Raw genomic sequence first — 23,853 nt, forward strand, 5'->3', positions numbered from 1 at the left:
GGACCAGTTAGTTCCCAACTGGAAAGGAAAGAGGAATGGTTTGCTCCCAATAGTTAAAAAGCATTATTTGAATGGGGGCAGCACACAAAACGATTACTCACGATTATTAGTTATTATGGTGTTTATAGACTAAGCTGTGTATTTTGTGTGACTTTTGCTTGTTTTTTCAGTGTCTCTTGGTACCCACACAGCACTACACTAAATTGTCAATGTTAGAGAAAAACAGCATCAGCTTAAGAAAATATCATCACTGAAACTGTATAAAGTGTTTGGCTTTGTAAAGTACAAAAATTCATTACATTTTATAGGATTCCACACTGTTCAAGCTACAGTTTTGTAAACCATACTCATATATTAATACCCTGCTTTTCTTCCCAATATAAGAAAAATCCAAACCAACATGCCCAGAAAGGTCATACTACAAACCATCACAGTGGATGCATAGATTCTGTCTGGAACAAATCCATTATGGAGCCTGAATGATGTTACATCCTGAAACTGTGTTAGTAGTCAATGTTTGAATGTGCTAACATGAACTTGTCTACAGCCACCTAAGACATGAGGAGGAAGTACAGAAATTTATGTGTCATACTCCACAGTTTCCAAAAAGACACTGCAATGTTTACATTAAAAAAAAAAATAAACTGGGTTGCTAATTATATGAAAATAATCAACAAAGCCAAAGCATCAGCAGTTCTACAGCTTTTGCTGAAAAAATATGTCTCAGTCATCAAAAAAAAAAGACATAGCCTTCTTACACAGAAGGATAAGCCTAATCTGATAATTATAATTCTGGATACCTAAACAATTTAAAAAAATATTTTATTTAATTTTTTAACAAATTGCAATATACAGTGAATTTATAAGAGTACGGAGAACCTACCAATGTCATGGACAGGAAATGGAGAATGTAACTTAAAAAGCCACCACTATCACCAAGGCTGATAAAAAACGATTTGGCTTTTATCAGGGCATTTTTAAAATTGCTTTCAAATTCATTTTACTAAGTTCAGCATATTATTAGGTGTACTTTACCTTTTTATCCCCCTGCTTTCGCCTCCGTAGCCCTGGTCTGTAATCATCTCCGAAGCGCAGAAAGTAATAATAAGAAACTAGGCGTTCTATAGGATCTCTTATGACATTTATGTAAATTGGTTTCTTTTTAACACCAAATCTAAAGTAAAAGAGGAAAAAACATCTTTCAAAGGACAAATCAAAGCTTCTCATCTAATACGTAAAAGCCTGTCTTTATTGCTACAACTGAAATCCATATACAGAATACGTGATACTGAGAGGAAGTTTAATGATCACTTCTTTTCATCCTCATATCCAGTGCATTACATGGATGTGAAAGTAAGTTCAATTTCAGTCTGCCTAAGATTATGATTTTAGGGATTTATTATTAAAGAAACAAACAAAACAGACATATTGTCACACAAATAGATACTAAAAATGTTGACACAACCATCCTGACTCTAGAAATGCCTTAACTAGTTTAGCAGCCACATACATGTTTATAATAAGTACAAGGAAGTTTGATATTGAGTTCCTGCCCTTGTGAACTGGGCTTTGCAATGCTGTGAGTGGTTTTCCTGGCAGGTCTCCAGGAAATGTTAATGTCAGAGACATTAACTCTAACAGCAGGAAGACAGAGCTCAGAGCCCATCCATTGCCTGGGTTGAATGCATACAGCTATGCTTATTAAATATAAGTCTAAGATAGAAAAGTTAATATGGTTATAGATGCTATCTAAAGATATTAAATTTTTCCATAGACGTTTACCCTAAGCAAATTTTGATACACTCCACTACAAACAGAAGCCTGATGAAATGAGGTGCTAAGCTCATACACAGGAGAAAAATTTAAACCACCAAACTATTTTGTGCAAATGCTACCTTTCAGTGATCTGTGTTCAAGTCAGCTTTTACAATACATTTCTCAGTTTTATTTTCTTTTCCATTTGAGACATGCTGTAGAAAACAATTATGGTATTCAAATATTAAAGAGTTTATATCACAATGGAAATTGCAAGAGTGTCAAGTGCCCTTAAGTAAAGCTAGAAGCTGGAAAAAAAAGTTCTGTTCCTTTGCAAACTGGGAAAGCGTTCTCTATCAAAAGAGAGCCGTTCATCCTCCTAGCTTGGCTAAAACAGAGCACTCATAGTTTTAAGATGCAGTACCATGATTTTTAAAGAGGTAAATTTTACTACCAGATACTGTGCAAATGAGGAATGTTAAGTTGAAAAGCTGAAGAACAGAAATGTAGCAAAAGCAGCAGAAAGGAGGAAGTTAGGAAAAAAACAATTAGCAGGCATTGCTTTTGCCAAAAGCAAGCACTACAGACAGAAATTGTTAAAGGCTACAGAAAGAGCAATTGATTCTCCAGTGCTGCCAGTAGAGTACCAATGATTCAGACTGGAGCACTCTAAGGCAGAATTGCTGACATCTGTCTGCATGCCAGCTCTGACTTCCCAGAGTCAGCAGAGTAGAGAGGGTGTGAATATTTCAACCATTCTGATGCAAAGTCCAGGCTTTGAACTTCAGCCTCTTTAAGCTCCAGTGAAGTGCATGAGACATGCACGTGTCCCCTTCCACAGGCTACTGCAAATGCTGAGGAAGCTGTAACAAACATTTCCATCCGGCAGCAGACCAAACCAATAAACTGCACATATGTGTGGGTTAAATGAAGATGTCCAAGTCCTTAGAAATGCTTGTGCTGGATTGTACAATAGCCTGCATTGGCACACGAGCTTGAAGAACTCATTTCAGTTCCAGCAACATAAACCTACTGGTAACATAAATTATTACTGTAACTTTATTAATAATGACAATGAATTGGCAATTGCATTGTCAAAGAACTTTTTTTTCCCAACTATTTATCAGAGAAAATAGAGACTAAGTGGATAAGAAATTTTAAAGACAAAAAGAAAAGGGAAAAAATTTAAACTTTTTTTAGCACAATTTCTACATGGATGGATTACAATAACCTGTCCTCAATACTGTGAGTTATCAATGGAATCCAGTACTTCAATTTTCAGCATATTTTAAGAGGTATTTCTGATATTTGACAGTGCACCTAAATCTGACGTCCATGTATAAGGAAGCACTGACTCTTCTGAAATATTTTACACGTCTTAACTACAAGAATGTTCATTACAAGAACATACCTCACAGCCTTAAAGGTGTGGGCCTTGCCAAGCACAACCAGCGTATTCAAGATATTATTTTAATAATGAAAACCCAAAGTATGAGAAAGCAAGCTGTTGTGGGGAAAAAAAAAAATCACTCAGGTGAAGGATAACAAACAACAAAGACAAGGATAACACAGTCCCGGAGGGAAGATGCAGATGAAAGAAATCTGTAAAATTGCTTAGATGCTTTCTAGATGTAAAATATTTTAGTTTTAAGAGTTCCAGCATCTGAAAATGTTTTCAGCTTTACAAACTAATGTATAAAATAACATTCAGATTTTCTGCACCAGAAAGCTGTTGCTCAGTTCAAGTGTTTATTAATGTTGAAGCATTTTAATTTTAAAAAGGCAGAAAGGAAACTAGTGAATTTTGATATATTTTATTTGATTGACTAATTTGTCAGTAACATTTTTTGCCTGTTACTTTTTGTAAACTTGGTGCCACTGGTCATTTTCAGCTACTACTGTAGCTTTTAGCATTTTCTGATCATGTACTATATTGGGAATCTGCACAGGTCTCTCACTTCCTCATCTAATTCTTTGTAATAAAAAGTCCAAATTAAAAATCAGTGTACATGACAGAATGAGTAATTAAAAGGAATGACTGAACAAAAGGAATTATTACATACAAAAAAGAATTTAAATAAATACTTTAATGCACAGAAACATAGAAACACTGAGTGACCATCAGCAAGAGGTAAAAGGTAAAAGTAGTGGTTACTCTCTCTTGTGCAGTCATATGTAATGAAATCTGAAAATCCCACTTTCCATTTTAAATAGTTTTCTACATGCTCCAAGTGCAAGATAAAGCACTGCCTAGTAAGCATCTTAAGCAAAACTGACTTGTCAGTTCAAGGGAAGGTTTCATAAGACTGAGCTACTGAGGATCACAGCTTTAGATCCAGAAGCAAAAATAAGACAAGAAAAGAAACATATGAAAGTGGGAATAAAAATATGATCCTGAACCTTTGAAGTCAGTGGGACGATTTTTAAGATATTTTATTTTATTTAACTTTAGAAGTAGCAGCATTTAACTCCACAATAATTATTTCAATGCTTTTTCTAGCCAAACTATCATAGACCAGAAAACTTCTTCAAAAGATAACTTTTCATATTTCGATAAAGTGTAAAGGGATACTAAGGTAGAGAAGAATTACATAACTTAAGAGGCAGGTGGTTACTCTTTATATGAAGCATTTTTGAGAACAGGTGTGTTAAACTTCTCCAAATGGGAAGCCAATCCTAAACCAGAACTGCCAGTGTTTCAGAGAAAAGCCATGATTTTCAGCAAAACAAGCTGGAATTTAGCCAAAGAACACTAATCCCAGTATATAAACGGTTTCTTTTTTAGATGAGACTCGGCTACATTTAATCATGCAAGGAAACAAGAGAAATCGGTGAAGATGAAGGCCCAGTTCTGGCCGCCTGGGAAGGCCAGGGTGCGCGCTTTGCCCGAACGGCAGTTGCGGGGCTGCGAGCGCTGGAGGGCGCCGCAGCCCGGCCGGAGCCCGTGGCGCCCCGCGGGTTCCGCCGCGGGAACGTACTTGGCGAAGTCCAGGTACGAGACGTGGCCGTGGTAAAATCCCGGCTTCATCTCCTTCCACGAAGTCACATTCTTCACAAATCGCACCTGTGAAAGTGGGCACAAAAAGCGTTTCTGTACGGCTCGTTACATTTACACCCATACACGGTGTTTCCTGGCTTTTAATCCAATAATGCATTCGATTAAAAAGTCTATTTTGAGTATTATAAAAAAATTGTGCCCCCTAAAATAGACTTTCCTGCAGCATACAGATGACTGATTTTAGGTCAGCAGAATTTAATGATAAGAAACTAACAAAGGCAGAATACGGCAATCAGAAGGACAGTCCAAGGAAACCTATCGTAAAAACATCAACAAAACAAACATTTGTATTTTTGTCAGTCCATTTTATTTGTAATTGGAAAGGAATGCAGAATTCTTTCTGTAGAAATGCAAGTACATATTTTATAGAATTGTCTGATCTGTATTCAGTCCCTCAAGTAAAAGTGTACCAGATTTACAGCATGTTCTTAGACCTATTTTACTGGGACATAAGAAACGAACCTGATGGTTCATTTCCTCCTCCATCCCAAAATGCAATGCACAAGTAATCCAGAAATGTTATAAAATGCAGGCAATGTAAATCAGATCTATAGTTTGCTATTTTGAATAGTCACCTTCAATCTAACATTTCAGTGAAAGTTTCATGCTAAAGCATGAAGTAGTCCTTCAATGTGGGCCGATAGAGCACATTTTGGCAAACCTCACAAGAACAGGAATAGCTTTACATTTCAAAGAACAAAATAAGACACGTGCCCCAAACCAGAGAGTATGATCAAATTAAGTGGGACATACAAATCCTGATAGAGCTTTGCTTTACTAGATGAACAGAGTATTTTAACATCAAAGCATGTAACTGAAAGTTATTCCAAAACTAGTGAATTGGATAATAAAGAGAGGATGATAAATTTGTTCTGCCTGAGGTGTCTGACAAAGATCTGACATTTCTGAGGCTGTGAATTAAACGATAGTGTTCTCTGCACATCTGCAATATATTTTCTGTTATACAGAGAAACAGATAACCACAAAGATTCTAAGGTGAGACAAGAGAGACAAAAAAGGAAAGTTTGAGATCTCAAGACAACACACTAACTACCATTCTGTAAGGTCAAGTGTATTTAGAGTGTCCTGAAGCATAATATTTGCTACTTATTATAACCTACCAGTTGAATATGTTAAGAGGTGAGACTGGCTGCTGCTGTTTCTTCAATTGTGCAAAACTCATGGTCTATGATTTAAGAGGTTGGTAACCTTATTTCTTTAAACACTGGCTCTTGGATTCTCAGATAACAGAAATTTGTACTACTTTTTAGTAACAGGCAACATTAATTTTTTTAGTGTACAAGTTTCACAGTCTGTGGCATTACAAAATTTAAAGCATATATGGCACATCAAAATGGTGGCAAATCTAGCTGAAAAGCACTGCACAATGTTACACAATGGTGCTTCATAAACTGCATTGGATTTCTGTCTGGTTTTGTCCATAGCACAAACTGATAATATGGGACTTTGAATCTAGTTGAACTACCTTTACCTTTACAGCTACTGAAACAAACCACAATTCCATTGACTCTATCTTTCCAAGATTAATGACAAGATATTTTCAGAGGACAGCCTCAGCTATAAATACTTCTTTACCTGGCAAAGATATTTCCTAAATACAAAATATCAATCACCCTTCCTTCCTTCACCCAAACCCCAAACTGCCATGGTTTGTTGATACAACTCTGCAAGTAAACCAGTTATGCTATTTAGGCTGTGCAGTGCAGCCCACATATTAAGGTGTACATTTACGTTTCCATGAATGAGCCTTTTGAAATCTTACATCATCTAGATTTCAGTTTCTAATAGACTTAGACTAGACAGGCTAGGAAGGTTTTATAACACACCTGTGACATTTACATCTGTCTTAAGATGGACCTGCAACATGCTGAGCCCCTGAGAACTATAGTTTTAACACCTATAACTAGCCTGCAGGCAAGAGATTATTTTTTTTCTCCGACAATTTGCAGCATTCCAAAAGCCAGAATTGTTCCAGGTCACAGACTGCCTAATGAGTCTGGATTCACACATTTTAGGTCAGAAATGAATACTGCTCACTGCTTCATACTGTTAAATATGATCAATTTTACTTTTCTTTTCAGGGCTTAGCAGGTACTGTAGCTTTCAAGAGACAGAGCAAGCTTCTGCATCTGAGCCCAATTGAATAAAATTTGAGGTGACTTTAAAAGTTCAGAGAGATGTGAATGGAATCCCTGTGAAGTTGTTTCACAGTGCTTTTATATAATCAGCTACAAAGTTGCTTCACAGCCTTCAGTAGGTGGGAAATCAGCTGAGGTTCACTGAATTAAAAAGCCAGATCAAACGTACTCCAGGGGCATAAGATGTCCTGAAAGGTAAGTTAAACACATTCAGTTTCTAGGACAGTAGGACTTTAAAACAAAGTCCTAGTGAGCCAAAAGAAGGAAAAACCCAACCAGCATACCTGGTCTGAGAAAAAGCCATGTGTGCAAACTAAAGTGATGCTGTAAGTTCTGATCTCTGTCCATTAACTGCAACCATCAGTGCCTCTTCTCTAGAGTCTGACTGCACACTCTCACATGAACTCATGCACACTCAGACACACTCACAGTCACACTCGTAGCCACATGCACACACACATGCATGTGTGCAAATGTGTGCAAGAGTGTGTGTGTGAGTGTGTCTAAGTGTATCTGACGGTGTGTGCTTGTGGCTGTGCTTGTGTCTCAGTGCAAGAATGTGTCTGAGTGTGCAAGAGTGTGTGTATGTGCTAGAGTGCAAGAATGTGTCTGAGCGTGCATGAGTGTGTCTGAGCTAGCTCTGAACCAGAGGGTCCGGAATGCTAGAAACAGGCAAGCAGCACACCTTTGGCTGCATGCCATGAGCAACCACAAGCAAGCTCAAGGCAAGGACAGTTGAGAATCAATTTTGTGAGATGGTGAAAAGATTGAGTTCAGCAGTTCAGCCACAGTACAGCCGGGATACCTGCCTTGCACTAATAGCTCTTTCTCAGAAGGAAAAATACAATTAGCACACATGCAGCACTTGTACTCAGTAGACCATCTAACTCCAAAAGAAAAATTCTTAAATGTTCACAAGCACATGACAGTACTTCCACTTCTAGCAGAGTTGCTGCAGGCTTTTCACTTGTTCCACTTCCGACAGTCACTGAAACCTGCCCTAGCAGAGGAAATAAGCACCACTAAAGCCACTATGACTGTACTGTCCTCTGAGAGACCAACTGTTTTAGAATGCACTTGGAAGCAAGATAATATATTTTCATGCTGCTCTTTTGAGAAAAATTGAGAGAGAAACTGAAGGAGAAAAAAACCCAAAAAACAGAAACCAGCAAGCTGAGGGACTAAAACACTGGATAATTGTAGCATTCATAACAGTATAGAGAATGTTCGCACACCCACTTTTTAAATAATATATCAAGAGTACATGCTGTAATGCAGAACAGTAATTTAATTTTAAGTGTCTTCAATGACAACTTCACCATACAACAAAAACAATAAAGTTTGTGTGGCTGGTATGCCATCCTGATAGCTGTAACACAGGCATTCTTGTATGGACAAAGTGTCACTGCTGAAACATGCAAGCAGCAAGTAAAACTCAACCAAACAACTACTCTTACTTAATTAAGAAAATCACACAGGTCAGAAATGCAACATGAGCAACATGGCACTCAGCTTGCTGCAAATAAAAGGCCCAGGCTGGGGAAAGAGGGGCAGCTCCCAGGATCCTGCTGCGAGAGGTGCTGCAAAAGAAAGGAGGGCTGCTGGGACAAGTTACACCTGAAACTAAAATGGGTGTTAGGAACTCTTGTCAGATTATCTCAAATCAGATACAGACTATATTTGGAGTGGATTTTAAATATCATTTTTTCATACTGCATTCAAGAAGTAAAGGTTTCACATATGGGCTGAGAACTTAGAATCTGTTACAGAATTACAGTAGTTTGGAAAAAGTACAGCAGAAAAACTGCACAAAAGAACACTCACTAATTTACAAATTTCGGCCAGGCCCAAAGCAATCTTCACCTTACTTAGGGAGATTTGCTTTAACAGACAGTATCACTAAGAGAACAATTTTGTTTCTATGATATGTTTATGTATTTTACTACTGGCACATATACACCTAATGCACCCAAATGAGTTATACTGGTGAAGGTGGCATATGAATATGTCATGCTAATCCAAGCCCACGCAGAGTCAACATCATCAGCTACCACTCAGCACCCCTGCCATCTCTTGAATTATGCATTATGACTTACAACGGCAAGGTGTTATCTCCATGTATTGAAGATGAATAATTATTTCTGCATCTTTGAACAACTATGCAATATATGAAGTTCTTCACTGTCAGCATCTCCCAGTAAATGGCCACCAAAGAACAGTATCAAGTGTCAGACTAAACTACATCATTTACCACCTTGGACAAGAGCATAGTATCAAATGAAGGTAGGACTGACAGTGTTGTGTACATGCTCAGCACAGACAGATTTTCATTTTTCAATAGATTATTATTAGAGGGAAGATAAAGAGTTACTATTTTATAAAACTAAGCCAGCAAAGATCAAATTTTATTTAAGTTCAAACATAAGTAGAAATTTAAGGTAGCCTGTGTTTAATTTATACCTATTCAATGACTAGCTCTCCTATCCTTTAGGACAGACCTCCATTTCAAGAGACATCTTGACTTAAACAGAATTTGGTGGGAAGTGCAGTACTAGGTATATCTGACTAGAGTATGATTTTTAATTAATAATTAATAGGCTTAATAAATCTTTCAAAAAATCACACTGCTCTTAGTGCACAGGTCTTTAGTACTTGTTCTGTGCAGTGGACAGGACTATTGTGATGACTACCAGATTTTATAAACAGAGTAATCATGTATGGCAGTGCCACCTTAATATATAGGAAACAATTTTACAGGAGGAAATACTCCACAGTAGCATAACTTGACTATCACAAAACAGATTCCTCTATCACCCAAGTCCATTATTTCTTCTGCACAGAGATCCCTACCTCAACCTTTCTCCCACATACAGAACTGGAAATGGAGGGCCTTTAGCATCTGCTTCCCCTGCCCCAGTCCAGCTGTGCTGCTCTGCTTCAGCCTGCAGACATGCACTTGGAGGAGCTGGAAGGCTCAGTGCTGACATGCTGCAATGCAGAGCAGCTCCTGCCTCTGCTGCATATCAACTTAAGTGATCAGCATACATCCGGCAGTAGAGAGTTCAGAAACATTTGTTTTACAGGCAGGGATGATGACAGTGATGTTTCAGATATCTAACCTGGATTCTCTGCAAGTGCACTCATGACAGCCAAGGAAATATTAATGAAAATAAACCAATAAACCTACTTCCTCACCCCAGCCTAATAAAAAACACAGCACTGAACCCTCATCATCTTTTTAAAATACTCTTTTTAAAATACAGCAGCTATGATCATTACTAGTCTGGTACTACAGTGATTTTAGTGAGAACTTTTAATGGATGCAAAGTGACCTGTCCTTTGCAGAGCAAGCTATTTACAAGCACTTTTCTGTATGTTTTTTATCACCTGTGAGACCTGACCAGCCCCAGTACCAAAGACACAAGTCTAGCCCTGACAACATGGCACAGTGCCTGCACTACTCAGAGAGCAAATTGCCTAAGACTGCATTCACTGCAGATGGAGATGGCAGGCAAGTTGTATTACACAGCCAAAACAGTTATAACAACAAAGGTCATTTCTACCCCAGTCATGCCCCGTTTTAGCTTTTTGTCCAATAAACAGACACTTACCACCTCCAGTAGCCAAGCAAAAACCTCAACCTATTAAGAAATAATATTAATTCTCTACAAAGAAAATATGAAAACATTATATTTCACTTATATTGGTATATGTGATGAAGAAGTTCAATACATCAGATCACCCAAGTTTACAAGAGCAAACTTTCTTTCCTGTGCTCTTCCCTAGTTTCATAAAGGCATCCCAAATTCAGCAGCTTACCTGGTCTTGCAGAGACATAACAGGGTTATTTTTGGTTGTATTGATATGTAGAACATGGTATTTGTTCTTTGCACAGAGATCATAGGCAATATTTGTGAAGGATGTGCTGGCAGTCTTGGGTACTCTGTTGTAAATAATCACCACATCATCTTCTTCATCCAGTGTCACATCTTGTCGGGGACCATCAACTGTATGACGTTGCTCTATTTCTCTGACTTCATGCCTTGCAATAGCCCTTTCTGTTAAGGAAGAAAAACACAGAATTTCAATGTAAGTCTCAACAGTTCTGAAGTTCAAAGCATAGAACAAAATCTGGTGAAAAGCAGTAACTCCTGAGCAATAAAGGAAACACTGGCTGAACTATGTATTTCTGACCTATCTGAACAAAACTTCATCAATAAAAATGAAGGAAAGACAGTCCAACACAGAACACAAAGCCTAGAAAACAATATGCTGAAGGAACACAGACCATACTCTGTGACTCACAATGATGTCATTGTCTTTAGAGTCACCATGTCTAAAGGGAAGTCTGTAATGCACTAGGAAAATGGTGACATCCCTGAAATATCCCACATTATTTCTATAATACCCCTAGTTAAAAATTATAATGGAAGAAGATTCTATTAATTTGAAGTTTGACAAGAATAGAAGCAAGAGGTGCTTACAAAACAGGTAATAGACTCATGTTTTTTTCTATTCCAGATAAGTATGTACTTTAGTACAATTTGTAATACAAATGTCAAAGCACTTTTTTTTCAATGCAATCATGTATTGAAAGGTATTAATAATGTATTAATAGAGATCTGCATTAATCAACAGTGTAAGCTGAAGTCGATATCACAAGAGTAACCTGTAATTCTCTGTATTGTGTTCTTTTACAGGGCACAGCTCTTTATGGATGACACACTTTTAACAGCAGCAACAGCTCTTGACTTTTTCTTCCCTTGATTCTTTAGCCCAGCTTCTTCTATTCTCTTTCACCAAATCTCTTTAATTATAACATAAAATCACTTCTAAAGCAGAATCATCAAGCTGTGAATAACCTACCCTGTAATTCCACGTAAATTGTCTTAACCCACAAACTTCCATCTGCCTGAAATGCTTAAAAGCTTAAACTCACTCACTCTCTCATATGCTCATATCTCACACCCCATAACTAAGTTACATCAGTAGGAAAACGTTTGTAGGAAATGCTTATTGAGTGTATCTCAATTTTCCACATGACATCTGTTGCTCCCCACTACATCAGTCACAGTTTTTGCTCCTTCCTTTCTCATTTGCTACCTCTCCCATCAATGCTGGAAAACGTCCTATTTTGGAAAGAGATGAGGCAACAGACTCAGGTTTCATCTCTCTGAAGATGGCTACAGAAGAATGGGGCTGGCAACTCCCCTTCCTGCCAGGTAATAGATTACAGGAAGCATTTGGTAGGGAACACAGTTAACCATGTGGCTGCCCAAGGCTACATGGATAGTGAATACCACCTAGAGAGGCTGAAATGAAACAAATTTGATTGGTATTTTCTACACCAGAGTAGAAGATGTAAGCCATATTTAATCATAGCTGCACAGAACCCCAGGGCTGATGATGCTTACGTGGAAGAGAGGCACATTTGTGAGAAAGAGATATGATTTGCAAGAGGATTGATGAGAAGCATTCTCTAATGAGGTATTTTAAACCTTGATGATTCAAGAATTAGTGTGATAAGGGCACTTTAAAGACCATACCTAAGATATAAAAGCTGCATGATTGGATGCAATAGCCTTTCTGCTAATTGCATCCAACCACCTTCAGCTTTCCATTGCAAGGGGGAAAGCAAAAACTCGGGTAAGGAGCAGACCCTTCACAAGCCTGATGTATACAGACAATCCTATTATGAAAAAAGGAGGCTTTAAATTTCAAACTAAAACAAAAACTGATCTTTAAGATGAAGCACTGAAATCACCTTTTTGAAATAACTGCAATAGTTAAAAAACAAAATCTGAAATGAAGTGAAGGATATAAACTGCTGAAGTACAAGAGGAAGCACCTAGAAGTGTCTAACCTGGTCAGCCATCCTGAGGGCCTGTTTCATTCTAGTCTAGTCATTACTGAGTAATACAGTAATGCAAATTGCAAATTTTGTAAAAGTGCACATTTTTTCCCAATCACAAACAGTTGGCAGTTTTTCCTCTGAAGTTAGGAAGCTTTTCTGCTACTTACTGAAAAGTCAGTTTAATTCTTAAAATGATGCATATCAATTTTTTATTTTTAAGGTTAGTTAATTTATTATTTGGAGAGGGGAAGAGATCCAGTAATGATAAGATGCAACTGAGAATAGTCTTTGAGATATCTATGTAATCAGAAGTTAGAGAATTAATTGATTAACTACTTCATTTGTTCTATAAAATTTAAATAATCTTGGAAGTAAAAGCCCTGTAATGGCTGCAAAATGAAAGATACTTATATGTTTTTAGAAATATGGTACAAAATGCAATGCTTTAAAGACATTTTACATGTGGAAGATAGGGAGGTGTATTTACTAAATATATCGCGTTTACCAAAAAATCTCCTTAGATGATAGCCCTGCAAATATAACTTTGATTACAAGAACCTGTCTACATATGGTTGGACTGATTTCACTGAAATCAATTCTTAGAAAATTCTAAAAATCAGGATGAGTGATTTCTTTCCTCTCAAGAGATTCAGTGAACAAAATGTCCAACAGTCTCATTGTTTTCCCTGCATTCTATTTAAACTTTGTGTTGTAGGAAAAGCATTTATGCAAAATTATTAAAAGCCAAATGCTTAAACAGGGTTAAGATCATACACTCTAAATTTCACATCACATAACTACACCCATTTTAAAAGATATGTGGCATTTAAGTAAGTGATACCTTGGAGTACAAGACAGGTTTTCATAAAACTAAAATACAGGATAATTTTAAGGCATAAAATCTTCTGTTTCACACTTTTTTATTATTTCTTGTTGAATTTCCCCGTAATACACAATATAATTGCTATACCCTTGGGATAAACTCTGTTCTGTCATCTGCAGCTCTCCTGCAAGCAAACTTTCATCAACTGCAAGGACAGTTTGCACACAGGCAGTACCAATATGATCAATGTAATACCAGTTGCCGAACTGATGATTTACCAGCATACGAATTACTTGCAGAAAATACTTAGTTGGCTGAAGTAGCTGCTTTGTAAACAATAGAACAAGTTTGTTTTCTCACCTATTTGTCTACATGTTCTTCTAAATCCACCTTCATTCTATTTCTGTAACTCAGCCTCTTGGCATGACATAAACCACAAAATATCATGGCTAGCAAGAAATTGGTTTGCCAGTCACATGCTACCAGAAAATAACATATAATGGGCAAATTATGTCTCCTCCTTCATCAGAAGTGCTAATAGCAACATTTCATCCTATGCCATCACTTCAAGGTCACTGCCCTTTCAAGTCAAAGCAGTTTTTCAACTAGCTCAAAAGTTATTAACAAGAAACACTTGGAGAGAAATGGACAGACCAAGGATCTCAACTAATAAAATCACCTGTGAAAATGCAGTGGACCCATACATACTTCTAAAAACATTTGAAAACCCAGCTGAACCATATTTACATAATTACAGAAACAAATCATCCAAATGAACAATATTTAAATAATTATAGAAACAAATGACTGGGATCATAAGCAGTTATTAGTCTACATTCCTTGCACATTCAAACAGATAAATGTCTCAGGTAAAACAAGCTTATTAGCATTTACTTCAAATCCAACTGTTAACTGCATAACTGCATACAAAATCTTCCCAAAGAAAATAGTGTGTCATGGATTCTAACAACTTAAAGATTAACGAAACCAAACATTTCAAATTCCTCACATTTTTCACAGAAGCACAAGAACCTCCGGGGATTTCTGAACAAAGAAATCTATCACAATCAGAAATTCTTCTTTACCCTCTAACTTAGCACTTACCACTCTTGATGAAAGACACATTTAGAGCCTTGCTGGCTGTCAAAATCAAGTTCAAGTAACTGGAAGAATAATTCAGAGCATACAGCTCCACTTTCACAAATGATGTTCTTTGTCCTCTACATCTATTTTCCTTCTGTATGTATCTACAGATATTATTCAGGGTCTGACCAAGTACTTGCTTTCTTTATATTTTTTTCTTAAGACTATAGTTAACATACAGCCTTATATATTTTTCTTCCAGCATTTCACTGCACAAAATATCTTAATTAAAGAATCTGTCGTGCTCTTATTGGATTGGTCTTATTGGACCAGGCATACAATGCATGTAGTACTAAGTCAACCTGTCTCTTAGTAATACATAGGACAGGTAAGGGCCTACATCTCAAAATGTCCCAGGAAGGGCAAAACTAGACAAAATCCCATGGGAAGTTAGATATCAGGTGAATTGCGTTTATAAATCAAAGTTTAGGTACCCCAACAAGCAATGTTATTTCCAGAAATAATAAGGCTTACAGCAAATACTTACCAAATCCTTTGATAAAACAGCATCCAATAAAACAGAAAAAAATAGAAGACTTAATTCCATCAAATATGAAATTTCTAGAGTTTGTAAGTGCTTTAAAACAGAAGGTGCATAGTTAAAACACATCTTCAACTCTAACTACAGCATCAATGCCATGACTGCTGAATACTGCACATAATGCTAGCTATCAAGTTAGGTAAAAATCTACAGAAGCAAAATGTTTAGGCACCATGATGTAGTATATTTAAAAATAACCATATGTCAAGCAGCTCCATAAGCTTTCCAACTTCAGATTTAACTGTTTTGCTTGACCCAAGCTTGACTTCAAGTTGAAGAGTTAGCATGAGAACAAACACAACAATCACCATTCATCTCCCAGTCACTTGCAATTCCTTGTTTCCTTGGGACAAGTAAACAGATAGCTGTAAACGATGTAATCACCCAAGGAAAAGGTTTGTGACTTTTCAGAACGCCAAAACTGTCAGTAAACTGTTATGAAGCACTGTGACTATGATAAGAGCAAAGAATAAGTTGCAAACCAGGGATTTGGTCTCTAAATAATAAACATCAGCTGAGTATATAACAGTAGGGTTTGCTGTTATTTATACTGCCTTAATATCTTAATGCAGGTCTCCAGTGTTAGCAAGAGAAGTTAATGGAACTGTTTTCTACACACATACAGTTGTCACAAGCATTTCACTATACAAATATGCATGTCACTCCTTCAAGAAAAATCCAATTCAAATAGTGAAAAAAAGCAAGATCAATATAGAGTGTCTGACTATTTAGTAAGGCAGCCTGGAGACTGGTACTTATCTATATATATTCATAATTTATATTATTACATGAGCTTTCTGCAGCCATATAATCATTTACTTTTTAAAAAGGGTATTGACTAACAAAAAAGCAAAAAGAATCACTAAACTACCTGTTAAAATAAATTAAAGGCCTATATGTAAGGACAATACAATAAGGACTCACAATTCTAGTAAGTTGCATCAGGTATAATAAAACTAATTGCTAAGACATACTGTTATTTGCAACATAAGGCACTTATACCCCTGCTTGTCTTCACACATCTTGGCTAAATTAACCTAATCTGGAAAACAAGCTATTGCCATCTGGTCTAACCGCCAAAAAAAGGAAGACAGCAAACAGCACTGCCTTCTGATCAGAGCCGCAGCTGACGTGGTTAAGGTAGAAGAAATAAACATTTTACGAGGAATCTTAGGAAGTCAGTACCAAGAATAACCCTACAAGAACTCTGTGTAGCACCAACAGATAGAGCGTGATATTTGCTGAATTGACACCGGCTATGTATAGATGAAGCATTTACAGTGATAAACATGATTTCTAACCTTAATGTTGTTATAGGAGTTTGTGTAAAACAGAAGTTTTGAAAGAAGTTTTAGAAAACCAGAAATGAGCCTGCGTGCTGCATGAGCCCCACGGTTGGTAAGTCATAACAGAATTAATTTTAATTACATTCTTAAAATACTGATTAGATAAACTCTCAATTTTTTTTTTTTTTTGTTTTCTTTATGGAAACCATTTATCTTGGTCTTAGCTTTCTTTATGGAAACCATTTATCTTGGTCTTAGCTTAATTTAAGAACTTCAGTTTAATTCTATACCTTGGCTGCTTTGTACATAAATCAGAAGTAAGTTTTATTTTTCCCTCAAAAATGTGAATTGTTAATCAAGATATTTGCTACTTCATGTAGGTAAAATATCAACATAGATTAAAAAATACTGCTTTATCTTTTTTCCAGTCTAAGGTTTGCAGCCTAAAGACCTAATCTGCAAGATCAAAAAGATAAGCATGAATAAAGATAAGCTCTAACAACATACAGACCACTTAAAAATCACGTTTCAGGAACATCAAAGCCATTTTAAGTAAATGAAAGTACAAAAGCCACCCTATTTTTAATTAAATGCTAGAAGTACAAACATGAAATTAAAACGTTTTAATTATCTCTGGAAAATTCTTTTTGCTGTATCCTTCCCCTCTTCACACTTAAGTCCTAGCTATTCTCAGGTAGAACTAGGAATAAAAATACAGGCAGTATCAAGTTGGTTCCTTTATGAATAAAATAATCACCTGCTTTAAGAAGGGGAGCCCTTCCCTTTTGACTTTCAGAGGATTCAAGGGAGCAGAGACCCTGTGCACTCAAGAAGTCCACAGAGAGAATGTTACAGCATCCTCTCAGTGAACACCCTCCCTGGCTGTACTCTGAATCTCAGCTGGACTTTCATGAGAGAAGCCCACATGAAATCCTCAATACATGTTTGAAACCATGCATTATAGAAAATTTGTGACACAACTAGCAGCAAATACAAACCTTCCAGAATCATCTTCTCTGTGCTAAGAAACAGTGGCAATCATATTTCAAATACTTGCATATCAACATCACAACTATAAATCTCTTTGCAGCAGTCATTGATTAGCAAAATCAAAATTATACAAGCAAGAGCTTGACCTCATTTCATGTCAGTGTGATATAGAGCTCCTTGTGCTTGGTAAAAACAGAAACAGTCCAGGCTAGTGATGTATACAGTAAGGTGGTTTTGTACAAAAAACTTCCCTCTGGCAGTAGAGCCAGCTGGCTCATTGCAAGCCTCTTGGTGTTAATCCTGATTTAGACTGGATTAAGCATTTTAATTAAAAGGAATTCTTTTCCTACAGGCATGAGAAATATTCTGATCTTCTCCCAGATCTTTTTTTTTGAACAAGAAGGACTATTTGATGAAAATTTGTCCAGAACAAAAGGGCAAACAATTCCTTCAACTGCATCTCAGGTAGCTGTTACAAAAAGCTAAAAACAATTCCAGCCCGCTGCTCAGTACTTTGGTCCCACAGTAGTGAGAGATACAATAGATTTGTATTCATCAATCTCTACCAATGCTTCCTAACACAATACAGCACAATTATTCATTATCAGAAGACATACCATCAGTGAACTTAGTAAAAGTCTGAACTGCCAAATGTTATGCTGGGTAAGGCAATGCCACTCAAATAAAAGACAAAAATAATTCCCCCAGTAAGTCCAGAGAAAAAGAGGAATCAGGATTCTCTTTTGGTATTTCAAATTCATTAAAAAACTCATTTTATGATGAGAAAGTTGATTTAGCTTTAGATACTGCTTTGTTAGCAGTCAGAATTCCAAAGGATACAAGGAGTTGACTGGTCTTGAGAAAAAACCAAACCATCCCAAACCAAACACTAGGAACACCCACATGTCTGGTCAGATTATCCTTTGCAGACATTAAGACTTTCAGTAGTCAGATTTTATTTTATACAAGCAAAGTAATCTGCTTCCAACAATAGTCAATAGGCTAAAATCTAGCATTAACCCATTTCTAATAAGGCTGAAACCCGCAGAGCTCTATAAGGGTATAATCCTTTTGCTACCATTGAGAGCAGAAGTGTTTTGAACTGTCAATACCAATGCAATGATGATATTTTAACTTGATTTTAAATAAATATTACACAGCACAGGTATGAATAGCAATACTAAAACTTGATTTTAAAGAAAAGGTTTCTGGAAACTTCACAGGCCAAGCCCCCAAAGGCACTGTGACACTGAGCAGTCGGTGTCCCCACCAGAGGTGCAGGTATTGGTCTGAACTCAGCTTTCCCCAGAGAAGCTGTACAGCCATAACACTTGCTTTCTATGAAAGTATGAAAACTACTGAATTAATCTAAAACATTTCCTTTCTATTCTTCACAACTCCATTCAGGAACTCGTATTCTCCTGAGGTGCTTTTGGTTTAAGTCTCCAGTGACCATTGATGATTTCTGTATATACTATTTAAATTTCCCTTGTTGTTGCATTAAGTGTCCATCCTCAAATTCCATAAGCCTCAATTACTGCTTTTGCATATATGAACAATAAGGTTCTAAAGTCCATTTCTATGTTAACAAGCTGCAACCATGTAAGGATGTATATGTATATTAATATTTGTTGGTAATTCTAATAAAGCATGTATGAAAAAACACACAAGTCTTCCCTTCTGCTATATGAAAGGGAAGTTACAACTTTAGAATTTTAAATCAGAAATATTTTAATCCAAGCCACTACTAGGGGGAGGGGCTACAAAAGTACTACTATAAACTTCTGTGGGAGGATATACTGACTGCTAGAGTTTTTCATAAGAAATGCATTATTTATCTGGGATACTGCAAAGCAAAAAATACCACTGGTGAATTCTGAGGACACATCACCTTCCAGATACATGTTAAATAGTGAAGTTGCTCTTCAGACTAAGTGAGCAGAGGGAAACTTGAAAAGGACTTCTTTGTCATGATACAGACTCTCTGGCAACATTGTTACATAAGGAATAAAATAAGTAAATTTTAAAAATAAATAAATGGAAATAAAATAATTTGAACTTTGACTGATGATACTCAGCAAATTTAATTGCAGTGGTTGAAGAGGGAACTACCCATGTGACAACAGCGCTCAGAAGACATCATATTATGGTAGGAACAATTCATACACAAGTTTGGGCAGAAAAGACGGAGGGAAAATCAAGAGGCAACAGTCCTCTATAGTATGACGTGGTGCAAAGGAAGCTCTGTGATGAGTGAACACTGAAAATGCACATACTCTCATCCTTCAACTCCTCAGTTACTGTTCTATATCTATTCCATCATTTTATCTTCTCTTCCAATTCACAGTTTATCTTTAAAAAGGCAGAAACACTGTGGCTGTATGTAAGTTGTAAACACTACTGCTCCCTTGTGCATATTAAAATAATTTCTGAAGTCTTATTACTTCTACATTCCTAGATTAAAGTAACTTCTCTTGGTTTCCAAACAGCCACCTTAAAATATTTTCACACCTCTTCTGACACCTAGTTCATACCTACTTATCTTCTTTGGAAGGCAAGGATATCTTGGGCTGACATCAATATGCAGGGTTAAAATTGACTCAGAGTAAAAATTCTCACTACGTTTCATACATCACACTATCAATGAGAAAATGGGTCATTTTTCATCAAAGGGAAATTCTGAATCTAAATTCTTGTAGATCAGGACTACACATACCTGTACACTACTAGCCTATGACCAACTGAGAAGAGAACTCTTAAGCAAGATACAGGGTGAACCGCAGTACATATGTATAGTGATTTTTTCAGCAAAACTATGTAAAATTTTAAAGAGTTTATTTTGTCCAAGTAGCTTACCCTCTGTGTTCCCAAATGTGAACATATTATCCCAATGGTAATTTGGATAAAGTAGGAGCCATTTATTCCAGAGGCTATGGAAGAGGCCCCTCTCTTATAGTCACAAGACTGCAACTACAACAGGTAGTAGAAATTTCACGTGACTTTTCATGTGGCACTTAAGAAATATCTGCAACTTCAGTCATTTTGTATGCCCCATGAACTATTTTAACCTGTTTTTCTCCAAAGTACAATTTCTGTAATATATGGACTTCTAGAAGCTGTATTTACAATTACTTACTTACAGAGTAAGTCTTATTTCAAAATCCATTTCCTGTTGAACGAAAAAGCACGGAGCTGCCACAGCTCTGTTCTGCTTTTGCGCCTTCCAGCTGTTCAGAGGGGGAGAAAGGGTTGGTTTAGGTATTGTGAGGTTTTGTTTTGAAATCACGCCTCTCAACACCTTAGAAGCAAAGGAGTTTCTCGCTGCTCCTCCCCGAGAAGGAAAGCTGACAGGGCATCAGAGCACGGCACAATCCCGTGCCAGCAGCGGGAGGCTGCCGCACCACGCTGGGACGGCACCGGGCTAACGGACACGAGCTCAACGGCTCGTCCGGCCCAGCAGAGCCGCGGGACTCACACGGGCTGGCTGCACATCTGCTGTGGATAGAAGCATTGGAGAACGATCCCTGCTTTCAGCCCACATACAAACTCATCCAGTATATTCATCAAAAACGCAGCTGAATCCAATGGCTTCCGTTTTCCAAAATGGTAAGAGACCCACTCCCTCATGACTACAAACGTGACTAGTTCCAGCTTCTGAACCTGAGATGGAATACCCCCAGCTCCTCTGCGAAGGGCCACGCTGTGCAAAGCACACAGCCACGGGAGGCAAACCATAGGAAATCAGCTTACCCACTGAAAACAGCTCTGAATTGATAACAACTGAGCTGCAAAGACCCATAGAAATTCACATTATGCCACTGAAACAACTGCAGCAAACTGTCTTGGTGAAAGGAAATTCACCATGGATATGAAACACATTCTTTTCAGGAAGTGAGAACTCTTGATAATAATTATTTAGGCTATTACAAAGCTAAACCTCACTAGGCTGAGCACCATTCTGCCTCTCGGAGGAACTTTCAGCCCAATTTGGAAGTCACAGAGAGCATCCTGGCTCATTTAACACACAATACAGCTGTCCTTAAAATAGTCCTAAACTGACAAATATTAAAATGATTTGTTATGTTAATTTTATAATTCAGATCATCATCACATGTGAAAGTAGGAAACTCTCAGGCAGTACATGTACTTTAAGATAACTTGATTGCAAAGTTTATAAAGAAAAGCAACTATAATTTACCATTTATCACAGAACAGTTTGGGTTGGAAGGGGCCTTGAAAGGTTATCTAGTCCAACTCCCCCACAATGATTTACAGTCAGTTGTGAAAAAAATCAAGACTGATGTGATGAAGAGCATGAATAACACAGGTAAGGTTTTTTTATTCTCTGCCTTGTTTTCTCACCATACAGGAACATGTGGTTCCCATTACCAAGTCCTTCCTCCCAGCTGGGAAGGGTAGAAATCTTCACTGTAAAACATATTCTGACACTTCTTTCAAAACCTAAAGTTTTAACAGTTTTATTAATTAGTTTAAATCACCTGAGTTCTCAGAATTAAAATTATATGTTACAATAAATCTAGTCACAATAAATCTAGTCACAATAAATCTAGTCGTCACTAGCTGAGAAACACACTGCAGAGATCAAAGAGGTTTGCAACTAAAAAGCATTTCAGCATTTTTCCTGTTTCTGTTGCCTACCTGAATCTAAGGATGTATTCTATTTTCTTATTTTACCATAGTAGTACAACTATGCAAACCTCTCTTTTAAAAAATACTGTGTCACTAGAAAAATGAGGCACTATCTTTGCTAATTAGTGGAAATTTTTGCATCAAGAGAGCAGTCTTTAAAATGAGTTTTGTGCCTTCAAAATTATATGAAGTACTAATTTACAAAAATAATTAGTATGTACAACAATCACTTGAAAGCCTATCTCCTGCTATAGGACATTTCCATTGGGCAGCAATCTGGACCACATTATAAGACACTATTTTACATGAACAGATGGAAATCATAAACTGATATTTAGCTACAGATTTCCTGTCAGAAACTTACATAAAAAGAAAAGAAGGAAATATGCTTAACATTTTCCATTAGCCAACATCAAATCACTGAAAAAAAACAGAGGTATCCATGTAATGCCTATGAAACAGCAACCTATTTTAATCCATATCTTTTCATGTTCCTTACATACCAGATAATCTTATTTATGCCTATGTTTTTATCCTTAGGCACACAATATAGGATCAAAACTAATAAACTACCCATGAAAGAACACAGATACATTTCAGTTACAGTTAAAATTTAAGACTTCTCAGGTTTGAATTCTTACTTTTGTCTGAAATCAGTAGAATCAATTGAAGCACTACAGAGCTTCACAGGTTTTTCAGAACTGATTATTGTATCACAGGCCAAAAATGTATTAAATTTTCCCACGATAAGCTGTAATGAACTGTCTTGGCTAAAATAGCAAACACATTGTTTATATCATGCAGATATGAAAGAAACTCAAGTCGCAAGGATTAAGGCATATAACACCAAACTACTATGAAAATAAACTGCTCCCTTCATTTACGGACAAAGTAATATCAGCTGTTGTAATCAATATGACTATGCTGAAATACAGTATTGTCTTGTATTACACTTAATCAGAACCTTCTGCTTCACTGCCACGACTTAAAAAGAGATCATCAGTTGCTGAACATGCCATCCAAGAGGAATGGGGAGTATGGGAGATAAGGTACAGCTGTCATCTGGGTCATGGGAGCTGTATTTCACAACTGACAAAATTGATAACTTCAGCTACCTGGAAACTAAAAAAATCTCCAAAATATTATTTCATAAAACATCAGAACACATTAAGTACATTAAGAAGGAAACATGAATGTTTCCTTCTGCATGTAAGTCAATAGTAGCAAAAATTTTTAGTCTGCACATAGACTGAATTTGCTATTTTCTTCATGAATTTACCAATGAAAGCTTGTAATATTATTCTTCTACACGTTCAGCTTCTTTAATTTCATTTTCTTTCTGCACAAACACAATACAAGCAAAGGAACATACAGACTTCCTTCTCTTTCAATACTCTGAGAGACAAACCAACCTTCAGGATCACCGATGACCTCCAAAAGGATTTGAATATTGGAGGGCCTTACTATTAATTACTCTAGGCTAACAACAATTAGGAATTCAGGCACAACCAAGACAACATACTTAATGCCTCATTTCATGTAGTGAATCCACGAGGTCAAACTGTGTTAAACATGGGGAAGAAGGAAACTAATT

General features: G+C 36.9%; 1 protein-coding gene across 4 annotated transcripts in view; it reads right to left on the minus strand.

Annotated features, from left to right (window-relative positions):
- HS2ST1 (heparan sulfate 2-O-sulfotransferase 1) overlaps window positions 1-23,853 on the minus strand; it is a 73,690-nt gene that overhangs the window by 6,007 nt on the left and 43,830 nt on the right. For all 4 annotated transcript variants that reach the window (XR_011002256.1, XM_068199892.1, XM_068199895.1 and 1 more), the window contains exons 2-4: window positions 10,792-11,030; window positions 4,734-4,819; window positions 1,036-1,174 (exon numbers count right to left, since the gene is read on the minus strand). Coding sequence is in view for 3 of the 4 variants with exons in the window: in XM_068199892.1 (XP_068055993.1) it covers window positions 1,036-1,174; window positions 4,734-4,819; window positions 10,792-11,030 (464 nt within the window). In the remaining variant the exon portion in view is untranslated. The remainder of the gene's footprint in view (window positions 1-1,035; window positions 1,175-4,733; window positions 4,820-10,791; window positions 11,031-23,853) is intronic.

Source organism: Anomalospiza imberbis, chromosome 9 (genome assembly GCF_031753505.1).
Source record: "Anomalospiza imberbis isolate Cuckoo-Finch-1a 21T00152 chromosome 9, ASM3175350v1, whole genome shotgun sequence".
Lineage (NCBI taxonomy): Eukaryota > Metazoa > Chordata > Aves > Passeriformes > Viduidae > Anomalospiza > Anomalospiza imberbis.